A 25,768-nucleotide genomic window follows, 5' to 3' on the forward strand; every position below is an offset into this window, starting at 1 on the left:
TATAATAAGGGCTTGGTGATGATGAACTTGAATTTGATCTTATCTGAGAAGCACTTTAACAGTCCTTCCATTTTAAATGAAAGCTTTGCTGGATAGAGCAATCTTGGATGTAGGTCTTTGGTTTTCATGACTTGGAATACTTCTTTCCAGCCCCTTCTTGCCTGTAAGGTCTCTTTTGAGAAATCAGCTGACAGTCTGATGGGAGCTCCTTTGTAGGTGACTGTCCCCTTGTCTCTTGCTGCTTCTAGGATTCTCTCCTTAACTTGGCTAATCTTGGCTAATGTAATGATGATGTGCCTTGGTGTGTTCCTGAAAGAAAAAATTTTAAGTTATAATTATTTAAAAATATTTTATTTATTTATCTTTTAGAGGGGAAGGGAAGGAGAGAGGGAGAGAAATATCAGTGTATGGTTGCCTCTTGTGTGTCCCCTGCTGGGAACTGGCCTACAACCCAGGCATGTGCCCTGACTGGGAATCGAACCACGATACTCTGGTTCGCAGGCCCGCGCTCAATCCACTGAGCTACACCCACCAGGGCTAAGTTATAATTTTAAAAATAAAAAATTATGTTAAGTCTAAGATTCAGCAGAATTGTGTGTAACTGATATATTGATTTTAATTAATTTTTCTAACACTTGATATTCATTTTTTCCTTTCTTTTCTTAAAGAACACTGTTGCTATGAATCTTCTTGTGTTGCCTCCGGCATACATGTGTTATTTTTCTTAGAGTATGTGGCTAGGGAGAGGGATTGCTGATTTATAGCACATGCACAATTCAGTTTGAGAGGGTAATATGAAATGTTTCCAAAGTGGTTTTAGTTTATACTTTCTCCTACTGTGTATTTGCATGTCTGAAAATGTCTTAATTTTATCCTAATTCTTTAGATGTCATCTTCCTTTAGCATTTTCAAGGCATTGTTCCATTGTGTTCTGACTTGCAGTGTTAGTATTAAAAAGTCTGTAATTCCTGATCTTTTGGGTGCAATCTATTTTTCTGTTTGGAGCTTATTAATAGAACCATAATTCTGCTTTCAGGGTTGTGAGATTTTACAATATGTTCACAAATTTTACAATATGTTCTTTAGTGTGAATTTATTTTTGTTCGGTATGTTGGGTCCTTGGGGGCTCTTTTCATTAACTAAATGAATAGCATGAGAATGCCTGAAGGGTAAAGAGTTATGAAAACAAGAATTATAGAGCCCAGTGTTGGTAGAGAGCTGGATTTTTTTTTTCTGTGGACACATAATCCTCCTTTTTTTATACTTACTCCTCCTGTCCTCAGAAGTGCCTTGTGTCTCTCCATCCAGAGTAAAAATCTGTTTATTCTTCCAGAGAATAAACTTCCAGTTATTTTCCTGACTGGAGGAAAGGAAAAACACAGATATGAATGGAGAAGGTGATTTTAATTATCTAAATGCTGTCTAGATAATTCAAAATAAGTCCTTTTTTATTTTAGCATGTCCCCTGAATTCCTTCCTGACTCCTTCCCACTACTTTCAGAGTTACTCATTACTGCCAATTGTTTTTTTAAATATATATTTTTATTGTATTGATTATGCCATTACATTTGTTCTATTTCCCCCCTTCATTCCCCTCTACCCTGCACACCCCTCCCCCACCATTCCCTCCCCTTTAGTTCATGAACACGTGTCTCAAGTTCTTTAATTCTGTATTTCCCCTACTGTTCTTACCCTCCCCCCTATCTATTTTCTATCTACTGTTTATGCTACTTATTTTCTGTACCTTCTCCCCCCTTCTCCTTCTCCTACTCCTCTGTTGCTAACGTTCCACGTGATCTTCATTTCTATGATTCACTCCTGATCTAGCTGTCCTCTTAATTTGCTTTTGTTTTAGGTGTGGTTGTTAATAACTGTGAGTTTGTTGTCCTTTCACTGTTCCTATTTTTTATCTTCTTTTTCTTAGATAAGTCCCTTTAACATTTCATATAATAAGGGCTTGGTGATGATGAACTTGAATTTGATCTTATCTGAGAAGCACTTTATCTGTCCTTCCATTTTAAATGAAAGCTTTGCTGGATAGACCAATCTCGGATGTAGGTCTTTGGTTTTCATGACTTGGAATACTTCTTTCCAGCCCCTTCTTGCCTGGAATGTCTCTTTTGAGAAATCAGCTGACAGTCTGATGGGGACTCCTTTATAGGTGACTGTCCCCTTATCTCTTGCTGCTTCTAGGATTCTCTCCTTCACTTTAATCTTCGCTAATGTAATGATGATGTGCCTTGGTGTGTTCCTTCTTGGGTCCAACTTCTTTGGGGCTCTCTGAGGTTCCTGGATTTCCTGGAAGTCTATTTCCTTTGCCAGAATGGGGAAGTTCTCTTTTATTATTTGTTTAAATAAGGTTTCCACTTGTGACTGTTCCTCTTCCCCTTCTGGTACCCCTATAATTCTCATGTTGGAGCGTTTAAAGATGTCCTGGAGGTTCCTAAGCCTCTCCTTATTTTTTTGAATTCTTGTTTCTTGATATTTTTCTGTTTGGTCATTTGTTCCTTCCTTCTGGTCTGCTCCCTTGATTTGAGTCCCAGTTTCCTTTCCTTTACTATTGGTTTCCTGTGCATTTCCATTCATTTCAATTAGTTTAGCTTTCATATGTTCCTCTAATTTGTGACCCAAATCAACCAGTTCTGTGAGCATCCTGATTACCAGTGTTTTGAACTGTGCATCTGAAAGTTTTGCTATTTCTTCACTGCTTAGATTTATTGGCTCTGGGGCTCTGAGTTGTTCTTGAGCCATGTTTTGATCTGTTTGTGACTGTTACGTATGAGGGGAGGCGCCTTGGGTGTTTACCAGGGCGGGGCCACCCAGGTCACTGGTTTGTGACACTGTAGGTGGGGGCGGGGTCAGAGAGGGAGCAATGGCGGTCCTCCTGGCTCTCCTGGTCTGCCTTACTGCTTGCTCCCACCTGTTTATCTGAGCACAAATGTTCGAGCCCGCCGCCCTGCACCGGGGACTGTGCAGTCTGTCTCAGTGCACGTCTCTTCACTGGTTTATCTGTGCGCAAATGCGCAACCTCAGACAGCTGTGCCATGCCTTCCTGTAGCTACCCCGCACCTGGGATCCTCGACCTGGGCTGCTTGTGCACTGCCCTGGTTGCGGGATTGTATTTGCCCGCCCAGCTCTGCTGCTGGCTTCACCCCTCTCACCAGTTTAGCTGAGCGGGTCGTTGTTTTCGGACTCCATATTGTTCGATTTTCTGTGGTTTGGTTGTGTTTATTGTTGTTAAAACTTTGTTGTTTTTAGATTTGGTTGTGCGAGGAAGCAAAGTGTTTCCACCTATGCCTCCATCTTGGCGGAAGTCCTCATTACTGCTAATTCTTGATTTTGAGATTTAAATTGGGTTGATTCTTTCTAGTATAGCAGCAATTTTCAACCAGTTTGCTGCAGCAATTTTTAAAACATGCAATACCTGACTATTTAGTCAGGGGCACTGACCTCTTTTCCCATAGATTGTCCAAAAAAAACCCCTCCAAAAACAAACAAAAAAGAAAACACAACAGCAACACAATAATTGTCTGGCTTGAATGAATCAAAATTATATCTATTTTTGTCAGATCAGCAAAAAACATATTTTTTTGGTGTCCTGCAGAACTTTAGTAATTAGCTTATATGTGTCATGAGATGGAGAAGGTTGAAAATTGCTATATTGTTAGTATGAGTTTGGGTTCTTTAGACTTGTCCATCCATTTTTCAGCTTTTAAAATTATTTTAATTCTGTTTCCTTTTCATTTTCTTCAACCTGTAGGTTGCAGGATTAAAACTGAAAAAAAAAATTAAACCATGGTATTAGTTAGATTTTTAGGAGGGAGGGAAATGAGATGCTTATATTTGGCTGGCCTTCTTTGAAATTTAAATTAAAAAATTTTATGGCCCAACTATTAATTAAAGCAGAGAAAGTGGTGACTTTTAACTTCCATAACCTAACCATGCCCAGTAATTCATCAAGGAATTTGTCCTCAGGTGTTGGTAGGATTCATATTAATACTAGCAGAGTGTAGTGTCTGAAGAGGTTTCCCCTGTAAACAATCATAAAGCCCAGACTTCCGGTCAAGATGGAGGCATAGGTGGAAACACTGTGCCTCCTCCCACAACCAAGTTTAAAGACAACAAAGATTTAGTAACAGAAACATAACCAAACAGACAGAAAATTGAATTGTATGGAAGTCTGACAACAATGAACCATTCATCCAGACCGATAAGAGGATAGAGTTGGTGGGTGGCAGAGAGGGGTGCAGGAAAAAGTGGCCAGTGGCATTGGCGGTTCGCAGATCCCAGGCGTGAGGTGGCAACGGGTGGACCCAGTGAGGGCGCAAGGCGGCTGGCTGACCGTGGTCACACATTCGAGTGCAGATAAACCAGGTGAAAAAATGGACAGACAGACCATGCAACCCAGGGCCCCAGCGGTGGGAAATAAAGCCTAAAAGCACCAATTGGAAAAGCTTTCTGGGGTCTCGGTGCTGGGAGAGGCTGTCAGGCTCACAGAGAGTTTGTTGGAAAGACCCACAGGATCCTGGAGGGTGCACAAGCCCACACACCCTGGAACCTGGACCAGAAGGGCCCAATCTGCTTGTGGGAAGCAGCAGAGGGGACCGAAATCCGAGAGAGGGCGGAACAAGCACCATTGCCCCTCTCTGACCCCGCCCCCATATACAGCATCACAAGTTAGTGACTGTTGCCCTGCCCTGGTGAACACCTGAGGCTCCATCCCTCATACATAATAGGTGCGACCTGACCAAAACTTTATGGCTCAAGAAGAAGAACAGCTCAAAGCCCCAGAGTCAGTACTTCTAAGCGACCAAGAGATAGCCAGCCTATCAGATGCACAGTTCAAAACACTGATGATCAGGATGCTCAGAGAACTGGTTGATTTGGGTCACAAATTAGATGAAAAAATGAAGGCTAAACTAAGTGAAATGAAGGAAAATGCACAGGGAACCAATAGTGATGGGAAGGAAACTGGGACTCAAATAAATGGAGTGGACCAGAAGGAAGAAAAAAATGACCAAACAGAAAAGAATAAAGAAACAACAATTCAAAAAAATGAGAGGCTTAGGAACCTCTAGGACATCTTTAAACGTTCCAACGTCCGAATTATAGGGGTACCAGAAGAGGAAGAGGAAGAGCAACAAGTGGAAAACTTATTTGAACAAATAATAAAAGAGAACTTCCCCAATCTGGCAAAAGCAATAGACTTTCAGGAAATCCAGGAAGCTCATAGAGTCCCAAAGAAGGATGGACCCAAGGAGGAACACACCAAGGCATGTCATAATTACTTTAGCCAAGATTAAAGTGAAGGAGAGAATTCTAGAAGCAGCAAGAGAAAAGGGGACAGTCACCTACAAAGGAGTTCCCATCAGACTGTCAGCTGATTGCTCAAAAGAGACATTCCAGGCAAGAAGGGGCTGGAAAGAAGTATTCCAAGTCATGAAATCCAAAGACCTACATCCAAGATAGCTCTATCCAGCAAAGCTATCATTTAGAATGGAAGGGCAGATAAAGTGCTTCTCAGATAAGGTCAAGTTAAAGGAGTTTGTTATCACCAAGCCCTTATTATATGAAATGTTAAAGGGACTTATCTAAGAAAAAGAAGATAAAAAATAGGAACAGTGAAAGGACAGAAACATTCATGTTTCTCTCCCTCTCTTTCTCCTTCCCTTCCCTATCTCTAAGAATAAATAAATAAAATCTTTTAAGAAGTGCCAAATCCTTGAAATATTTTTAAAAACCTGGCTGTTTTCCCTGGATGTTAGTAAACTTATGTGCATGTTTCCCACAGTGGCCACAACTTTTATCAAATCATTGGGCAGATTTTCTCTACTTTAGGCATGAAGTTAGGTTTTAAAGTGGAGTGATTTAGGGGTTTTATCCTGTTTTCTATCATAGGTAAAGATTAGATTCACCCTTTGAATCTCAGTATTTTGCTTTTTATGTAGTCAGTTACATAGTGAGGGGCTGTTCCCAAATCACAGTAGAAAATGGTAGGGTGTTTTTTTTTTTCCTTTAAATAAAGTACCACATTATTTTTATTACTCATTTGTTAGTTTATCTATTGTACCTAATGAGCCTGGTTTGTGTTAATCTTTCTAGGTTTGTGACTTAGCATCAGTTGTCGTAAATTATCATATTTCAGATCTCAGTGTATGGTTGCTAGTTTTTTTAAATCATATTTTTTGTACTTCTAGGCAGAAACAGTTCTCTGTAATTATGCTACTGCATAATGGCAGTTTTCCAGCTGAATAAACATCATGTTTAGATTGTGTGCCAACTTATTGTTTTAGAGATTTTCTTTATTTATTTTTAGAGAGGGGAAGGGAGGGAGAAAAAGAGGGAGAGAAATTTTCTCATCAATGTGTGATTGTCTCTTGCGCCCCCTACTGGGGACCTGGCCCGAAAGCCAGGCGTGTCCATTATTCAATCCACTAAGCCACACCAGCCAGGCTGTACCAGCTTTTTGATGAGTCATATTTCACTTGAGTTTTTTTTTTTTTTTGGTTTTCATTTAGACTTCAGTATGGTAGATTTTTAGATATCTTCTAATTCAGTAATTTTCTCTAATACATATTCATCTCTTGCAGTTTGCTGTCTTTTATTCTCATCGACCAATGGGAGTGGCGTAGCTGTCCTTATGCAGAACAGATGATACCAGTGAACTGCACTAAATTAAAAAAAAATTATTTAGGTTGAAATTAGTCTGACAATGTGTCTTTCTCTCCTTGACTTATTATCTTAGCACCTGTCTACTCCTGGAATGATAAGCTCCACAAGTGTAAGGGATTTTGTATCTTTGGTCCACTGCTATATCCCCAGATTCTAGAATAGTGCCTGGCATATGACTGTAATAATATTTGTTAAATGGGTCTCTATGCATTCATATGCTTTCCTGTCTTCAAAACAAATATAATGAGAAATGTCTTGATTATTACACAGTCCTGGATTTGAATCCTGGTTTTACTTCTTACCAGTCCTGTGACCTTGGGCTGGCTAACTGAATAATCTGTTATCTGTTTCCTTTTCTATAACACTGGCAGATAAACTTGTGGAATCTAAAGTGAGCCATTTCAGAGACTTCTGGCCAAGATGGAAGAGTAGGTAGACACACTGTGCCTCCTCGCACAACGAAAATTAAGGACAACAAAAATATAGAAACAAAAAACCAACCAGATCTGACAGAAAATTGAACTATACGGAAGTCCGACAACCATTCATCCAGACCAGTAAAAGGGGCAGAGTTGACGGCCAGTGGAGAGGGGTTGTGGCAGGAAAAAGCGGTGGTTGGCTGACCTGGGTGCGCAGGTGGTGGCTGGCATACCTCAGGTGTGGGGATGCAACAAGCAGGCCCAGTGAGGCGTGCAAGGCAGCTGGTTGACTGCGGACACACATTCCTGCGTAGATAAACTAGGCAAAAAATGGGCAGTGAGACAGACCCCACAACCCAGGGCCCTAGCGGTAGGAAATAAAGCCTAAAAGCACCATTTGAAAACACTTGTGGGGATTGAGGGGCCCGGAGAGACTCCCAGCCTCACAGGAGAGTTTGTTGGAGAGACCAACAGGGTCCTAGAGTGTACACAAGGCCACCCACCCAGGAATTATCACCAGAAGGCCTCAGTTTGCTTGTGGGAAGTGGCAGAAGGGATCGAAATCTGAGAGAGCGTGGAACAGGTGCCACTGTTCTCTCTCTGACCACGCCCCCACATATAGCATCACAACCCAGTGACTGGGTTGCCCCACCCTGGTGAACACCTGAGGCTCCGTCCCTCATACATAATAGGTGTGACCTGACCAAAACTTTATGGCTGAAGAAGAAGAACAGCTCAAAGCCCCAGAGTCAATACTTTTAAGCAACCAAGAGATCACCAGCCTATCAGATGCACAGTTCAAAACACTGATGATCAGGATGCTCACAGAACTGGTTGATTTGGGTCACAAATTAGATGAAAAAATGAAGGCTACACTAAGTGAAGTGAAGGAAAATGCACAGGGAACCAATAGTGATGGGAAGGAAACTGGGACTCAAATAAATGGAGTGGACCAGAAGGAAGAAAAAAATGACCAAACAGAAAAGAATGAAGAAACAACAATTCAAAAAAATGAGGAGAGGCTTAGGAACCTCTAGGACATCTTTAAACTTTCTAACATCTGAAGTATAGGGGTACCAGAAGAGGAAGAGGAAGAGCAACAAGTGGAAAAGTTATTTGAACAAATAATAAAGGAGAATTTCCCCAGTCTTGCAAAGGGAATAGACTTCCAGGAAATCCAGGAAGCTCATAGAGTCCCAAAGAAGGATGGACCCAAGGAGGAGCACACCAAGGCACATCGTAATTACATTAGTCAAGATTAAAATGAAGGAGAGAATTCTAGAAGCAGCAAGAGAAAAGGGGACAGTCACCTACAAAGGAGTTCCCATCAGACTGTCAGCTGATTGCTCAAAAGAGACATTCCAGGCAAGAAGGGGCTGGAAAGAAGTATTCCAAGTCATGAAAGGCAAGGACCTATATCCAAGATTGCTCTATCTAGCAAAGCTATCATTTAGAATGAAAGGGCAAACAAAGTGCTTCTCAGATAAGGTCAAGTTGAAGGATTTCATCATCACCAAGCCCTTATTATAGGAAATGTTAAAAGGACTTATCTAAGAAAAGAAGATAAAAAAATAGGAATAGTGAAAGGACAGCAAACTCAGTTATTAACAACCACACCTAAAACAAAAGCAAACTAAGTGGACACCTAAAACAGGAGCACAGCCACGGAAATGGAGATCACATGGAGGGATAGCAACAGGGGAGCGGGAGGAAGAGAGAGGGGGAGAAGGTACAGAGAATAAGTAGCATAGATGGTATGTAGAAAATAGGGGGGAGGGCAAGAATAGTATGGGAAAGGTAGAAGCTGAAGAAGTTATGATACATGGACATGAACTAAAGGGTGGGAATGTGGGTGGGAGGGCGTGTGCAGGGTGGAGGGGAATGAAGGGGGAAAAATGGGACAACTGTAATAGCATAACCAATAAAATATATTAAAAAGAAAAAAAATAAAGTGAGCCATTTCAGTTCACCTTAACTGCTTTTTAAAAATCACTTTATAGAATTATCATTGATATACAGTAAACTACACCTATTTAAAGCATACAGCCTGATAAAATTTGACATTGGTATTTACCTTGACTCCATCACTGTAATCATGTCCCCCTCCCAAGGGCTTCTTAAAAAAAAAAATCCTCACCTGAGGGTATGTTTACCAATTTCAGAGAGAGAGGAAGGGAAAGAGAGAGAAACATTTATGTGGGAGAGAAACATCAATCCATTGCCTCCTGAACACACCCTGAGAGGGGATTGAGGCTCTGCAACCTTTTGGTATAGGGACCGTGCTCCAATCAGCTGAGGCACCTGGCAAGGGCCCAAAAGATTCTTTATGCCCCCTTCTTTAAACCTACTTTTTCATCTCTTCTTTTCTCTCTGCCTCTTTCTCCACCTTTAAACAACCACTGATTTGATTTGTTACTATATATTAGTTTGCATTTTCTAAAACATTTTTTAGTATACCATCTCTTTTTTAAAAAATTTAATTTTTATTGAATTTATTGGGGTGACATTGTTAATACAATAATATAGGTTTCAGGTGTACATTTTTATAATACATCATCTGTGTATTGTATTGTACGTCAGGTCTCCCCACCCCAAGTCAAGTCTCCTTTGATCATTTCCCTTGCCTGTACTTTCTTCTACTTCTCCTAACCCGGTTCCCCTCTGGTAATCACCGTGCTGTTGTCTGTATTTATCAGGGTTTTTTTTTTTTTTGCGTTAATCTCTTCATCTTTTGCACCTAGCCCTGCAACCCCCCTCCCCTCTAACAGATATCAGTCTATTCTCTATGTATGAGTCTGTTTGTGGGTTTTTTTGCTAAGTTTATTTTGTACATTAGATTTCACATATGAATGAAATCATTGGTACTTGTCTTTTTCTGACTGGCTTATTTCACTCAGCATAGTGCTGTCCAGTTCCACCCATGCTGTTGCAAAGGATAAGATTTCCTTCTTTTTTATGGCTGAGTAGTATTCCATCAAAAATTTTATATTAACCAATCAGACTGTATGTACTTGTTTGCTTACTGCTTCTCACTTAGCCTAATTATTTTGAGATATATCTATGTTGTTGTATGTAATAGTAGTTCACTCCTTATTTGTTGCTGAAAGGTAGGATTGTGTGGTGAATATGAGCTTAACTTTTTTTTTTAATTAAAATTTTTTTTAAATTTATTTATCTTTAGAAGGGGAGAGAAGGAGAGAAATATCCATGTGTGGTTGCTTCTGGTGCATACCCTGCTGGGAACTGGCCCCTGGTGGGAACTGGCCTGCAACCCAGACATGTGCCCTGATGGGGAATAGAACCACGATCTTTTGGTTCACAGGCCTGTGCTTGATCCACTGAGCTACACAAGCCAGGGCTTTGAGCTTAACTTTTTAAAGTAACAACCAAACTTCCTTCCAAACTGATAGTACCATTTTCTCTCCCCAGGAACAGTATATGAGAATTCGAGTTTTTCCACATCTGTGACCATTTGGTATGGTCAGTCTTATTCATTCTAGGCATCTGTAGGTGTGTAGTGCTATTTCATTATGTCTTTAATTTGCGTTTACTTAGTGACTAGTGCTATTGGGCATCCTTTTATGTGCCATTTGTTTACTTTCTTTGGGGTGAATATTCAGATCTTTTGCCCATTTGAAAATCAGGCTGTTCTCTTTATTTACAGGCTTTCTTAGCTGTTGCTGAAGTTTGAGAATCATTAATTTAAGTCATGTTTTCAATTGACTTTAAAATTTTATGCCCCATATGTCAGTTTTTGTTTTACCATAGTAGCTTTTAGTAGAAGTGTGGTAAAATATATAAAACATAACATTTACCATTTTAATCACTTTTGAGTATATTCACAATGTTGTGTAACCATCACCATTATCTATTTCCAGAACTTTTCATTATCCCCCCCAGAAATTCTGAACTCATCAGGTAATTCCACTCACCTCACCTCCAGTCTAGATATTTCATGTACGTTCAATTCATTCTTTCTTTTGTTGCTTATGGTTTTGGTGTCATATATAACTAAGCATTGCCTTATTTAAGGTCATACACTCCTATATTTTAGGGATTTTATAGTTTAGCTCTTACATTCAGTCTTCGATCCATTTTTAGGTACAGTTCACGTATACTAAATTGAAGAATCTTAGTTGTACTGAAGTATACACTTATGTAACTCACATCTCAACACTATTTCTGTCTTTCCAGAACATTCTTTTTCTGCTTACCCTGTCAATCCCCATTTCTCCAGAGAGAACCGATATTTTCATTTTATTCACCTTAGATTAATTTAGCCTTTCCTAGATCTTTTTTTGTAAATGGAATTACGTAGTAATTTTTGCATCTTACTTTTTTTGCTGAGTATAATGATCGTGATATTTATCCAGTGTGTTTCCTCTATCAGTTGATTTCTATTTTTGATTGTTAAGTGGAATTGCATTATACAAATATTGCATACTTTAGGTATTTTCCTCTTAGGTTGTTTCCAGTTCTTGGGCGCTTGTGAATAAAAGCTCTTACAAACATTTTTAAAAAGTATTTTATTTATTTTTTAGAAAGAGGGGAAGGGAGGAAGAGAGAAAGGGAGAGAAGTGTTGAACAGCTGCTTTTTGCACGCCCCCAACCCTGGGGGACCTGGCCTACAAACCAGGCATGTGCCCTGACTGGGAATTGAACCTTTGGTTCACAGGCTGGTGCTCAACCCACTGAATCACATCAGCCAGGGCTCCTATGAACATTCTTGTAGAATTCTTTAGTCCACATGTCCTTTTTCTTCTTTTCCCCCTTTTTAGCCCACATGTCTTTTGTGATATATCTTTTATTTCATTATTTTTTTCTTTTTAAAAAATTTTTTTTATTGATTATGCTGTTACAGTTGTTCTATTCCCCCTTTCATTCCCCTCCACCCTACCCCCCATCCCCACCATTACCCCCCCCTTTAGTTTATGACCATGTGTCTCAAGTCCTTTAGATTCTATATTTCCCATGCTATTCTTGCCCCCCCTTCTATTTTCTATCTACTGTCTATGCTACTTATTTTCTATACCTTCTCCCCCTCCCACTCCCCTGTTGCTAACCCTCCTTGAGATCTTCATTTCTATGTTTCCACTCCTGATCTAGCTGTCCTTTTAGTTTGCTTTCGTTTTAGGTGTGGTTGTTAATAACTGTGAGTTTGTTGTCCTTTCACTGTTCATGTTTCTTTAACTTCTTTTTCTTAGATAAGTCCCTTTAACATTTCATATAATAAGGGCTTGGTGATGATGAACTCCTTGAATTTGATCTTATCTGAGAAGCACTTTATCTGTCCTTCCATTCTAAATGAAAGTTTTGCTGGATAGAGCAATCTTGGATGTAGGTCTTTGGATTTCATGACTTGGAATACTTCTTTCCAGCCCCTTCTTGCCTGTAAGGTCTCTTTTGAGAAATCAGCTGACAGTCTGATGGGGACTCCTTTGTAGGTGACTGTCCCCTTAGCTCTTGCTGCTTCTAGGATTCTCTCCTTCATTTTAATTTTGGCTAATGTAATGATGATGTGCCTTGGTGTGTTCCTTCTTGGGTCCAACTTCTTTGGGACTCTCTGAGGTTCCTGGATTTCCTGGAAGTCTATTTCCTTTGCCAGATTGGGGAAATTCTCCTTTATTATTTGTTCAAATAAGTTTTCCACTGGTGGCTGTGCCTTTCCCCCTTCTGGTACCCCTATAATTCGGATGTTGGAGCGTTTAAAGATGTCCTGGAGGTTCCTAAGACTCTCCTCATTTCTTTGAATTCTTGCTTCTTGACTCTTTTCTGTTTGGCCATTATTTGCTTTCTTCTGGTCCACTCCATTGATTTGAGTCCCAGTTTCCTTTTCATTGCTATTGGTGCCCTGTGCAATTCCATTCATTTCAATTAGTTTCGCCTTCATATATTTGTCTAATTTGTGGGTATAATCAACCAGTTCTGTGAGGATCCTGATCACCAGTGTTTTAAACTGTGCATCGGAGAGTTTTGCTACTTCTTCATCGCTTAGATCTATAGGCTCTGGGGCTTTGAGATCTTCCTGTGCCATTTTTGGTCTGTTCTGGCCCTTTAAGTGTGAGAAGCAGTGCCTTGGACTCCCAGGTTGCTGGGTTGTGACGCTGCGTGTGGGGGCGTGGTCAGAGTGGGGAAATGGCGACCCCCTCTGCTGTTTCTCGCAGCTGGGTGAGGAGCAGTGCCTTAGGTGGTTCACCTGGGCCGGGCCACTCAGAGTCGCTGGGTTATGACGCTGTATGTGGAGGTGGGGTCAGAGCAGGGAAATGGCAGCGCCCTCCACTGCCGGGCCCGGTCCAACCGCAAACTCCCTCACCTGTCCACCCAAGCACGAATGGGCATCCACAGTCAACACGCAGCACCTCTCCTCCGCTGTCTCCCCCATGGTCGCTCGCCTGGTCACTTGCTTGGTCGCTCACTAGGTCCAACCCTGCGCCTGGATTCCGGGGCGAGCCTGGACTCTGCGCGCCTGGATTCCGCGCCTGAGTCCGTTGACCGAGTCCTCCTGTGCAACCCCGCTTCACCAGCCGCTGGTTTTGCCCCTTACCGGTCAGGCTGAAGAATTTGTTGTTAACGGACTTCCAAAAAGTTCAATTTTCCGTGTTCTGGCTGTGTTTTCTGTTGCTAATATTTAGTTGTCTCTAAACTTGGTTGTGTGAGAAGGCATGGCACATCCAGCTATGCCTCCATCTTGGCGGAAGTCTCCATTATTTTTTATTTTTGTAGTTTTGTTGGGGTAATTTCTATTGTCCTGTGTTTGAATTCACTCATTACTTTCTTCAGCTCTGTTCATTCTCTTGTTGAACCCATCTAATGAATATGAAATTTGTAATGTATTCTAATTTTCAGTTTTACTTGTTTTTATTTTTAAGTATATTTTATTGATTATGCTATTACAGTTTTTCTAATTTTTCCCTTTTATCCCCCCTTCACCCTCAGTCCTCCAGCATTCCCCCTGTTTAGTTCATGTCCATGGGTCATACATATAACTTCTTTGACTAATCTGTTTCCTATACCATTCTTAACCTCTCTCCGTCTATTTTATACCTGCCAATTATGCTTCTTATTCCCTGTATCTTCCCCCATTCATCTTCTCCCCCTCCCCACTGAAAACCCTCCATGTGATGTCCATTTCTCTGATTCTGTTCCTGTTCTAGTTGTTTGTTGAGTTTTTGTTTTTGTTTTTTTTTAGGTTCCGTTGTTGATAGTTGTGAGTTAGTTGTCATTTTACTATTCATAGTTTTTGATCTTCTTCTACTTCTTAGATCTAAGTTCATTTAATATTTCACATAAAAAGGGCTTGGTGATGATGAACTCCTTTGACTTGACCTTGTCTGGGAAGCACTTTATCTGCCCTTCCATTCTAAATGATAGCTTTGCTGGGTAGAGTAATCTTGGATGTAGGTCCTTGCCTTTCATGACTTCGCATACTTCTTTCCAGCCCTTTCTTGCCTTTAAGGTTTCTTTTGAGAAATCAGCTGAGAGTCTTATGGGCACTCCTTTGTAGGTAACTGTCTCCTTTTCTCTTGCTGCTTTTAATATTCTCTTTATCTTTAATCTTGGATAATGGAATTATGATGTGACTTGCTGTGTTCCTCCTAGGGTCCAATTTCTTTGGGGCTGTCTGTGTTTCCAGGACTAACTGGAAGTCTATTTCCTTCACCAGATTAGGGAAGTTTTACTTCATTATTTGTTCAAATACGTTTTCTATTTCTTGCTCTTCCTCTTCTCCTTCTGGCACCCCTGTTCTTATATTAGGGAGCTGAGAGTCATCCCAGAGGTTCCTAAGCCTCTCCTCAGTTTTGCCCAGCTCTGCCCTCTCTTTTCCCGAAGCCAGTCCCCATATTGTCTGTGTCCCTGGGTTGTGCATAAATGTTCTGTGGTTATACCCTTCACCATCTTTCATCTCATTCCCCCAACCCCCCACTTTCCAGTAGCTGTCTCTTTTACATGTCTAAACTTCTGTTACTATGGTGTTTTGTTCACTGGTTTATTGTGTTCATTATATTCTGCATATAAGTGAGATCATATGGTATGTTTTCTTTCACTGATTGGCTTGATTCATTTAACGTAATGCTCTCCAGGTCTATCCATTGCTGTTACAAAATGTGTGAGCTTTTCATTTTCACTGCTGTGAACTATTCCATTGTGTAAATGTATCACAGCATTTTTTATCCACTCACATACTGATGGGCACTTAGGATGTTTCCAGATGTTGGTAGTTGTAAATAGTGCTGCTATAAACATAGGGGTGCATATATTTTTTTGTATTAATGTTATTTGAAGAAATTACTTGGCATTTTAAATACTGTTGTTATAAATAATGTTTCTAAAACACTTCCTTTTCTAATTGTTTGTTCCTACATAGACTTAAAAAATTCACCTTGTTATCTAGTGACCTTGGTAACATTATCAGCAATCATTTTGTTTTATTAGTTTTTAAAGATTTTATTTCTTTATTTTTAGAGAGAGGAAAAGGGTGGAAGAGAAACATTCACTTTGTATCTAGTGACCTTTATTTACCTATTTTTTGTAACAGATTAGGTCTAGGTTCTTTTGGATTTTTAATGTATGTGTTCAGACCTGGAGATAATGACACTTTTATTTCTTTGTTTCTAATCATTATATGTGCCTTTTATTTCCTTTTCTGCTGTGTTTGCACTATTGCCTCTCCATTGCAATGTTGAGTAGAAATGGTAGTGGACTTCCTGTTCTTGTTCCTAACCTTAGTGATAAAATGGTATTTAACCATAATGTATGATGTTTGCTATAGAAACGTAACCTTTATCAGATTAAGGAAGTTTCTTTCTGTTCTTAGTTTGTTAAAAATTTTAGTCATGAGTGAGCATTGAATTTTATTAAATTCCTCTTTTGCATTTATAGAGGTGATAATGTGATTTTTTTCCTTTATTGATTTGCTAATATTAAATCAATCATGCATTCCTGGCATAAACCCAGGTTGGTCATAACATATGTGGTTGGATTTTATTTATTTTTAATTGAAAAAATTTTTTTGCATCTATGATCACGAGAGATATTGGCTTGTATCATTCCTTTTTTATAATGTCCTTGTCAGGTTTCACTGTCATTCCTAATTTAGAATGAATCCCCTTTTCCCTATTCTCTGAAAGATTTTCTTTATGATTAGTGTTTTTTCTCAAATGTTTGGATAAATTTACTGTAATCAGGAACTTGTATTTCATTTGCAGGAGTTACAGATACTTTTCTCTAATAGACATAGGACTGTTTAAGTTTTTAACATCTCTGTCAGTTTTTAATATGTTTTATTTTTCTGTAAATTTGTCTATTATGAATGTTCAAATCTGCTGGTATAAAATTTTCTGCAATATCACTTTATATGTAATTCAATTGTTAATAACATTAATGTTTTTAATTTTGGTTGCTAATACTTATTTTGTTTCCTGATCAGTCTTGCTTAGGTGGCTATCAATGTTAGTGTTTTCAGAGAACCAATTTTCAATTAAAAATCTTGATATATGGTAATGTAAGTCCTTTAATATTTATAAGGCTATTTTTGATTCTTTGTAGTCATAAATTTTAGGATCAGTTTTTCAGTTTTCTAAGAAAAGACAGGGTTTTGATTGGTATCTATAGATTTTATGTTATACATTTGCTTTTATTTTAATTTCTGTTTTCATTTTATGAGGACTTTGTTTCTCAAAGCATAATCATATTTATTTGGCGATTCTTTATAAAATATTTGTTTATAGTAGATAAGAAGCTTCCACTGTTAATATTTTCTGAAGTAATTGCTACATACTTGCACAAAAAGGACAAACAAGTCACGCTGAGGATGAGAGAGAGACTCTCCTTACAGAAGTCTTTTCACGCACGTTCATACACTGCTCAGGAACAGTGATTCTGCAAAATGTGCTTCAGTGTCCTGATCTAGTGAACAATATCTTTCAAAATATTGAGTACATTGAATGGGGCTCACATATTTGAGATGTGAATTAATGAAGAAGGGAGAGTGTATATATTTAAGAAAATTTAGTGCTTAATTTCAGGGACACTGATATTGTCTCAGTGTTTAAAAATGCTAATTGATATGTTTATATTTGTTTTTCTAGTGATATGCAGTTTTCGAGGATCTGTCCCTCAAGGGTTGGTCTTAGAAATAGGAGAAACAGTCCAGATTCTTGAAAAATGTGAAGGTAAGTATGGGCATATAAAGCATACATATAGTGATCATTTTGGGCAGTATTATATACATTTATTTTACATAAATGTATATATAGTAACATTGTCAGCTATCATTTTGTTTTATTATTTTTTAGAGATTTTATTTCTTTATTTTTAGAGAGAGGGAAAGGGAGGAAGAAAGAGAGAGAGAGGAAACATTCATGTGTGTGAGAAACATAGATTGGTTGTCTCTCTCATGCCCCCAACCAGGGACCTGACCCACAACTGAGGTATGTGCCCTGACAAGGAATCAAACTGGGGACCTTTTGGTTTGAGGGATGATGCCCAACCCACTGAGCCACACCAGTCAGGGCATTTTATTTTATTTTTTATTGTATTTTTCCCATTACCATTTATTTCCCATTTGAGAAATATAGGTATTAATTATTCTTTGAATGTTTGGTAAAATTTACCTGTGAAGATACCTGATCCTGGACTTCTGTTGGTATGGAATTTTTTGATTACCAATTAACTTTGTTACTAGTAATCAGTCTGTTCAGATTTTTGTCAGTTTCTGATTCAGTTTTGGAAGATGACATGCTTGTAGGAATACATTAATTTCTTCTAGGTTTTTCAATTTGTTGGCACATAATTGTTTATTATATTCTCATAATTGTTTGTATTTCTCTGGTGTTGGTTATCACTTCTTTTTCATTTTCTGGTTTTAATTTACTTAGATCCTGTCTCTTCTCTGATGAATCGGGCTAAAGGTTTATCAGTTTTGTTTATCTTTGCAAAGAACCATCTCTTAGTTTCATTGATCTGTTTTATTGTTTTTTTCAAGTGTCTATTTCATTTATTTCTGCTCTGGTCTTCATTATTTCTTCCTTTCCACTCAGTTTGTGCTTTGTTTTTTTTCTAGTTCCTTTAAATGTAAGATTAGGTTGTTTGAGATTATTCTTGTTTCTTGAGATAGGCCTGTGTTATGAATTTCTCTCATAGAACTGTTTTTGCTGTGTTCCATTCATTGATCATTGTGTTTTTTTTTTAATTTTTTTTAATTTTTATTGATTATGCTGTTACAGTTGTTCTATTCCCCCTTTATTCCCCTCCACCCTACCCTCCATCCCCACCATCACCCACCCTTTAGTTTATGACCATGTGTCTCAAGTCCTTTAGATTCTATATTTCCCATGCTATTCTTGCCCCCCCCCCATCTATTTTCTATCTACTGTCTATGCTACTTATTTTCTGTACCTTCTCCCCCCTTCTCCTCCTCCCACTCCCCTGTTGCTAACCCTCCTTGAGATCTTCATTTCTATGTTTCCACTCCTGATCTAGCTGTCCTTTTAGTTTGCTTTCGTTTTAGGTGTGGTTGTTAATAACTGTGAGTTTGTTGTCCTTTCACTGTTCATGTTTCTTTAACTTCTTTTTCTTAGATAAGTCCCTTTAACATTTCATATAATAAGGGCTTGGTGATGATGAACTCCTTGAATTTGATCTTATCTGAGAAGCACCTTATCTGTCCTTCCGTTCTAAATGAAAGTTTTGCTGGGTAGAGCAATCTTGGTTGTAGGTCTTTAGATTTCATGACTTGGAATATTTCTTTCCAGCCCCTTCTTGCCTGTAAGGTCTCTTTTGAGAAATCTGCTGACAGTCTGATGGGGACTCCTTTGTAGGTGACTGCCCCCTTAGCTCTTGCTGCTTCTAGGATTCTCTCCTTCATTTTAATCTTGGCTAATGTAATTACGATGTGCCTTGGTGTGTTCCTTCTTGGGTCCAACTTCTTTGGGACTCTCTGAGGTTCCTGGATTTCCTGGAAGTCTATTTCCTTTGCCAGATTGGGGAAATTCTCCTTTATTATTTGTTCAAATAAGTTTTCCACTGGTGGCTGTGCCTTTCTCCCTTCTGGTACCCCTATAATTCGGATGTTGGAGCATTTAAAGATGTCCTGGAGGTTCCTAAGACTCTCCTCATTTCTTTGAATTCTTGCTTCTTGACTCTTTTCTGTTTGGCCATTATTTGCTTTCTTCTGGTCCACTCCATTGATTTGAGTCCCAGTTTCCTTTTCATTGCTATTGGTGCCCTGTGCAATTCCATTCATTTCAATTAGTTTCGCCTTCATATATTTGTCTAATTTGTGGGTATAATCAACCAGTTCTGTGAGGATCCTGATCACCAATGTTTTAAACTGTGCGTCTGTGAGTTTTGCTATTTCTTCATCGCTTAGATTTATTGGCTCTGGGGCTCTGAGATCCTCCTGTGCCATTTTTGGTCTGTTCTGGCCCTTTAAGTGTGAGAAGCCGGCGCCTTGGATTCCCAGGTCACTGGGTTGTGACGCTGTATGTGGGGGCGTGGCCAGAGCGGGGAAATGGCGACCCCCTCTGCTGTTTCTCACAGCTGGGTGCGGGGGAGCAGTGCCTTAGGTGGTTCACCTGGGCCGGGCCACTCAGAGTCGCTGGGTTATGACGCTGTATGTGGAGGTGGGGTCAGAGCAGGGAAATGGCGGCACCCTCCACTGCTGCCTGCCGTGGGGACCTGCCGGCCAACCGCCCACTCCCTCGCCTGTCCACCCTCGCACAAATGCGCGATTCCGCGCCTGAGCCCGTCTGACCGAGCCCTCCTGTGCAATCCCGCTCCGCCAGCCGCTGGTTTCGCCCCTTACCGGTCAGGCTGAAGAATTTGTTGTTAACGGACTTCCGAAAAGTTCAATTTTCCGTGTTCTGGTTGTGTTTTCTGTTGCTAATATTTAGTTTTCTCTAATCTTGGTTGTGTGAGAAGGCACGGCACATCCACCTATACCTCCATCTTGGCGGAAGTCTGATCATTGTGTTTTTTTTTATTTGATCACAGTATTTTAAATTTCCTTTTTGATTTGTTTATTAGTCTACTGATTGTTTAGTAGCATGTGCTGTCTCCATGTAGTAGTTGTGTAGCCTCTGTGTCCTTTTGTTTTTTTCAGTTTTCTTCAGTAATTGATTTCATTTCCTACTACTGTGATCAGAGAAAATGATGGTATGATTTTATTCTTTAATTTATTGGGGTTTGTTTTGACATCTGATGTGGTCTGTTTTGGAAACTGTTTTGTGTACACTTGAAAAGAATGTGTATTCTGTTGTTTTTGGGTGGAGTATTCTCTTAATATCTATAAGTCTATATAAATTTTCTATATGCAAGTGATTAGCACTTCACCCCTGTCAATTAGTTTTATGATGTGAAAGAACATAAAGAATTGAGCTGTGCATATTTTTTATTGATATACCAAAGGAAAAAAATTAGTATTTTTAGAAAATTGTAGATTTTGGTTTTGGCTTTGATTTTATCATTGCTTACTAAATGATTCTAAAGTGGATCCACATGCAAGGTTGCCCTTTGTACTGAACAGTGATTTTTTTAAAAATTTATTTATTTTATTGATTATGCCATTACAGTTGTTCTATTCCCCCCTTCATTCACCCTACCCCCCGTCCCCACCATTACCCCCCTTTAGTTCATGACCATGTGTCTCAAGTCCTTTAGATTCTATATTTCCCATACTATTCTTGCCCCCCCCCATCTATTTTCTATCTACTGTCTATGCTACTTATTTTCTGTACCTTCTCCCCCCTTCTCCTCCTCCCACTCCCCTGTTGCTAACCCTCCTTGAGATCTTCATTTCTATGTTTCCACTCCTGATCTAGCTGTCCTTTTAGTTTGCTTTCGTTTTAGGTGTGGTTGTTAATAATTGTGAGTGTGCTTTCCTTTCACTGAACAGTGATTTTTAATTAAACTATTTTTAATTATGATATGGAATGGAAGAGAAATTGTGCTTCTCATCTGCCTGTCTCTACTTCCTCTATTCTTTTATCTAGCCATTATCCTGGGGTTGGGGGTGAGGGTAAATAAATTTGCATTTTTTCTTCTGTCAGGGAAGAATTATGTTATACCTTTGAAATGAAAAGTTTGAAACCTTTCGTTGGAGGGTACTTTTTGTTGGACTCAATTTGGTGCTTTTGATCTGGCTTGATTGGTTTGCACTCAGAAGTTTTGTGAAGGACAGCTGACTATTTACTGTCACACGGCCTGATGTGTGTAGAGGCTTCATTCTTTTGGGTTAAGGCTGCAAACACTGTTCTGCAGCCTCTCTGTCAGTAGCAATTGTACTATTACTGTTGTCTCTTTGATAGTATAGCCTCACTTAAGTTGGGTGACTTAGGTTTCACAATCCAAATAATAATGCATATTAACAAAGTGGTAGTCCGCAGTGTTTAATATTATGATATGAGAACACCTAGCACAGAGGATGGCACAGGTGACCACTGTTTTTTGTTTCCATGTTTATACATATTTATATTAAAGATGAATTCATCTTTAATATAAGTATATGTACATTCAGATCCAGAATATTTCACCAAATAGCCTATTTTCTTAATTTGTATTTCCCTTCTTACTGCTTGCTTTTCTAACCTAATGGTTTTAAATTTTTTAAAAAGTTCCCTAGAAAATCAGGTTTGAAGTGACTTTAAAAAATACATAAAGTGTATTTGGTATGACCAAAGCGTGAGACGTATAATCCAGAGTTAAGCTGGCAAATGTAAAAACCCTTATACCTGTCTCATTTCATTCAAACAGTAAGTACTGAAATAGTGGTAGTAAGCACACATACATAGTAGTGTGGTGCTTTCTTATTTCTGTGACAGTTATCTGGTATTATCAGTTTTTTTTATTTTTCTGTACATTAATTACCTTTAAACAGTATCTGTTTCTCTGAGTTTTATTATCCTTAGAAGTATAGTGAATTTCCGGATGTCTTTAAAATCTACAATTTGCTCCTTGCCCTTCTGTCTAATGTGGTTATATTTTGTTTAAAAGTCTTTTTTCTGTATTTTTCATCTTTGAGGACTAATTGCTTAAGTAAAGTACAATTTGAATAACTTTTAAATTCTAAAATCTCTAGTGATTTCAGTATAATACAGGGTTTAACATTACATCTCAATTAGAAGTTTAGTTTCATTTATTACTTTAATTTTTAATCACATTTTATAAAGTGTCATTTAGCATCTGGGTGTACGATATTTTTAATGTAGGCTTCTTGGATATACATTACTGAATTTTCTAACTTGAGAGAGAAGCATCAATCTGTTGCCTCCCATGCATGCCCTGACTGGGGCTGAACTCACAACGCAGGTATGTGCCCTGTCAGAGAATTGAACCTGCGGCTTTTTGGTGTATGAGAGAATGCTCCAACCAACTGAGCTACTCGGCCAGGGCCCTGTTTTTAACTTTTTTGGTTGTACCCTCAGGAGGGGGAATTGCTGGGTCATAGGTGGTTCTATTTTAACATTTTGAGGAACTTGCAAACTGTTTTTCAAAATCAGTAATGTATCTCCATATCTTTGTCAAATTTGTTACTGTCTTTTTTATTAGCCATTGCATTTGGGGAGAAATGGTATCTCGCTGCATTTCTCTAATGACAAATAGTTGAACTTCTTCTCATGTCTTCATTGGTCATTTGTTTATCCTCTTTTGGAGAAGTGCCTATTTAAATTCTTTGCCTATTGGCCTTGGCCAGATGGCCCAGTTCGTTGCAGTGTCATCCTGTAACCGAAAGGCTGCGGGTTCCATCCCTGGTTAGGGCACACACCTAGGTTGCAGGTTCAATCAATGGTTGTGGGGTGTCCAGGAGGCAAGTGATTGATGTTTTCCCTCCCTCCCTCCGTCCTTCCCTCCCTCCCTCCCTCCAGTCCTTTTTCAAAGCACTAACTTTGAAAAACAGTTTGCAAGTTCCTCCCTCCCTCTTTAAAATAAAAAAACCGTCCTGGCTGGTGTAGCTCAGTGATTGAGCACGGGCCTGTGAACCAGAGGATCACGGTTTGATTCCCAGTCAGGGCACATGCCTGGGTTGCAGGCCAGTTCCCAGCAAGGGGACGCACGAGGGGCAACCATACATTGATATTTCTCTCCCTCTCTCCTTCCCTTCCCCTCTAAAGATAAATAAATAAATAATTAAAAAAACAAAAACAAAACCAAAAAAACCCCTATCCTCAGGTGAGAATTAAAATTTTAAAATTAAAAAAAAATTTCTTAGCCCGTTAAATATTAGACTATCTTTTCATTTAATTGTATGAGTTCTTTATGTATTCTGGGTGTATGATTTGCATATATTTTCTTCCAGTCTTTGGGTTGTATTTTCACTTTATTGGTGTCCTTTGAAGCACAAAAGCTTTTAATTTTGATGCATTCAGATTTATCTGTGTTTTTCCATTGTTGCTTGCATGTGGAACTATTAACCCAAGCCCACGAATATTTACACCTATGTTTTCTTCTATGCATCATTGCCTTTTGGAAATATAAATATTTTTAATGTCCCCTTTGGCAACTCAGACTGCCCCATAGATTTTCAAATACCCCTCTAGAGTGTGGTAATACTGTCAGTTCAGTGCTGTGGTATGAGGGAGAACACACGGCAGCAGAAATTCAGTGCCATACGATGTGCAGACAGCACAGCACTAGTTTTGAAAGTGGGGACCACTTACACCCTCACTGGCCACATCTTGGTTTCTCTACATTCTCTTGCCAACACTCAATGCTGTTAGAATTTAAAAATAAAAATTATAATCAATGTGCTAGAAGTAAAAAATTATAATCATTGTGGTAGAAATTAAATGTTATCAGTGTGTGTGTGTGTGTGCGTCTTAGCCAGGTTATTTGGTTACCCTCTTTGGAGTACAGTTCAATGAACTTTTTGAATTTTGAATTTTTTGAATTTTAAATGCACAATCTTGTAACCAGTACCACAGTCCAGGTATAGAACATTTTCGTCACCTGCAAAGTAACATTATGCTTCTTGTATAGTCAACCTTCCTTTCCAACTTCCTTCCCTTTGCCCTGGTAACCACTGATGTATTTTCTGTCTCCCTAGTTTTTTGTTTCTTCAGAATATCCTGTAAATGGAATTGTATATGGCATATATAGTCTTTCGTGTCTGTCTTCTTTCACTTAGCATAATACATTTGAAATCTGTTCATGTTGTATGTATCTGTAGTTTGTTCTTTCTGAGTGGTATTTCATCATATAGGTTAAAACCATATTTTATTTGTCCATGCAGTAGTTGATGGACATTTGAATTGCTTTCTTTTTGAAGATTATGAATAAAGTTGTTATAAACATTAAAATAGGTTTAACTTTTGATTTCTACTGGATAAAATAGTGTTCTTGCACAAGTTTTAAACTTTTAGATTTATATTTGTCTCGGATACATTTTGAGGTAATTTGTTTATAATGCAAGGTATGGTTTCAGGTTCTTTTTTGTTTTTTAGATACCTATCTCCGGTTGTTCCAGCCCTGCAATTACCTGAGGGAGGGTGGGAGAGCTGGGGGAGGGGGCAAAGGGGAAAAAATGGTAAAAGGGGAAAATTGGCACAACTTGTAACAGCACAAACAAGAAAATATTAAAAGTAAAATAATACGATAAAATAAAAAACAGTCGTTTCAGCACTATTTGTTGAAAAGACCTATCATTCTTCCATTGAAGTGCCTTTTCACCTTTGTGAAAAATTAATTGTTAATTTATGTGTGGGTTTATTTCTGGATTTTCTTACCTATTTCATTGATCTGTGTGTCTATCTTTTAGCCAGTACCACACTATCTAGATTATAGTGGGTTTATATTAAGTCTTGAAATCAGTAAGATAGTGTGAATCATTCACATATTTCTTTTCAAAATTGTTTTCACTATTCTGGTAGTGAAATTTTACTATTCTTGCCCCTGCAAGTTAATGCTAAAATTTTTGCTGGGATTTTGATTAGGATTGTGTTGACTCTATAGATCAATTTGGGGGATAATTAACATTTTAACGACACTGAGTTTTGCAGTTTGTGAACATGGTAAGCCTCTTCTATTACTTAGGTCTTCTTTGGTTTTCCCTGTTCCATCTTCTTTGGGGACTGCTCATGTTCTGATTTGCAATGTGAATGCTGCAGGGCTTCTGGTTTTCAAGTTCATCATAGGGCTGTGGAGAGGGAGATGGGTTAGGGCAAGTTAAAAAGGCATTGTTCTTAACATTATTAAGATTTCTTGAATAAATGCTCTTTGGATTATTTCCAGAGTTCTAAAAAAGTTGACTTTGACAGTTTTTGCCAGTGATTTTGTTGCTTTTATTGAGGAGGAGCATTTCAGAGAGCCTTACTTTGCCATGTATCTGTTATTGTCATTCTCTAATCTGTTTTTTAAGATACTGTGAAGTGTCATGTTGGTAAGGTTATCACTTTTTTCTTTTTAATGAATAAAGGTGTATTTGTCAAGGTATAAATCTAGTTACTCAATCTCAGCTGTTTTGCTAAAGAGAAGCAATGATATTACCGTATTTTGCTGTGTATAATGCACACTTTGTTTTGCCCAAATTTTTGAGGGAAAAATAAAGGATGTACATTATATGTGGGTAAAATGAATGCATGCAGTGGGTATAATAGTCCATGTATAATGCACACAAAAATGTGGGTGCACATCATACATGGCAAAATACAGTATCTAATTGTTTATTGTTTCAGGGGAGAAAA

The 25,768-nt window shown here is 38.7% G+C and overlaps 1 protein-coding gene across 1 annotated transcript in view; it reads left to right on the top strand.

Moving 5' to 3' along the window:
• The window catches only part of DOCK3 (dedicator of cytokinesis 3), a 294,505-nt gene that overhangs the window by 40,427 nt on the left and 228,310 nt on the right, over positions 1-25,768 (top strand). Inside the window, exon 2 of the mRNA XM_037128613.2 lies at positions 17,180-17,263. Coding sequence (XP_036984508.1) covers positions 17,180-17,263 — 84 coding nt within the window. The remainder of the gene's footprint in view (positions 1-17,179; positions 17,264-25,768) is intronic.

Source organism: Artibeus jamaicensis, unplaced genomic scaffold (genome assembly GCF_021234435.1).
Source record: "Artibeus jamaicensis isolate MK-2021 breed Jamaican fruit bat unplaced genomic scaffold, CSHL_Jam_final contig_519, whole genome shotgun sequence".
NCBI lineage: Eukaryota > Metazoa > Chordata > Mammalia > Chiroptera > Phyllostomidae > Artibeus > Artibeus jamaicensis.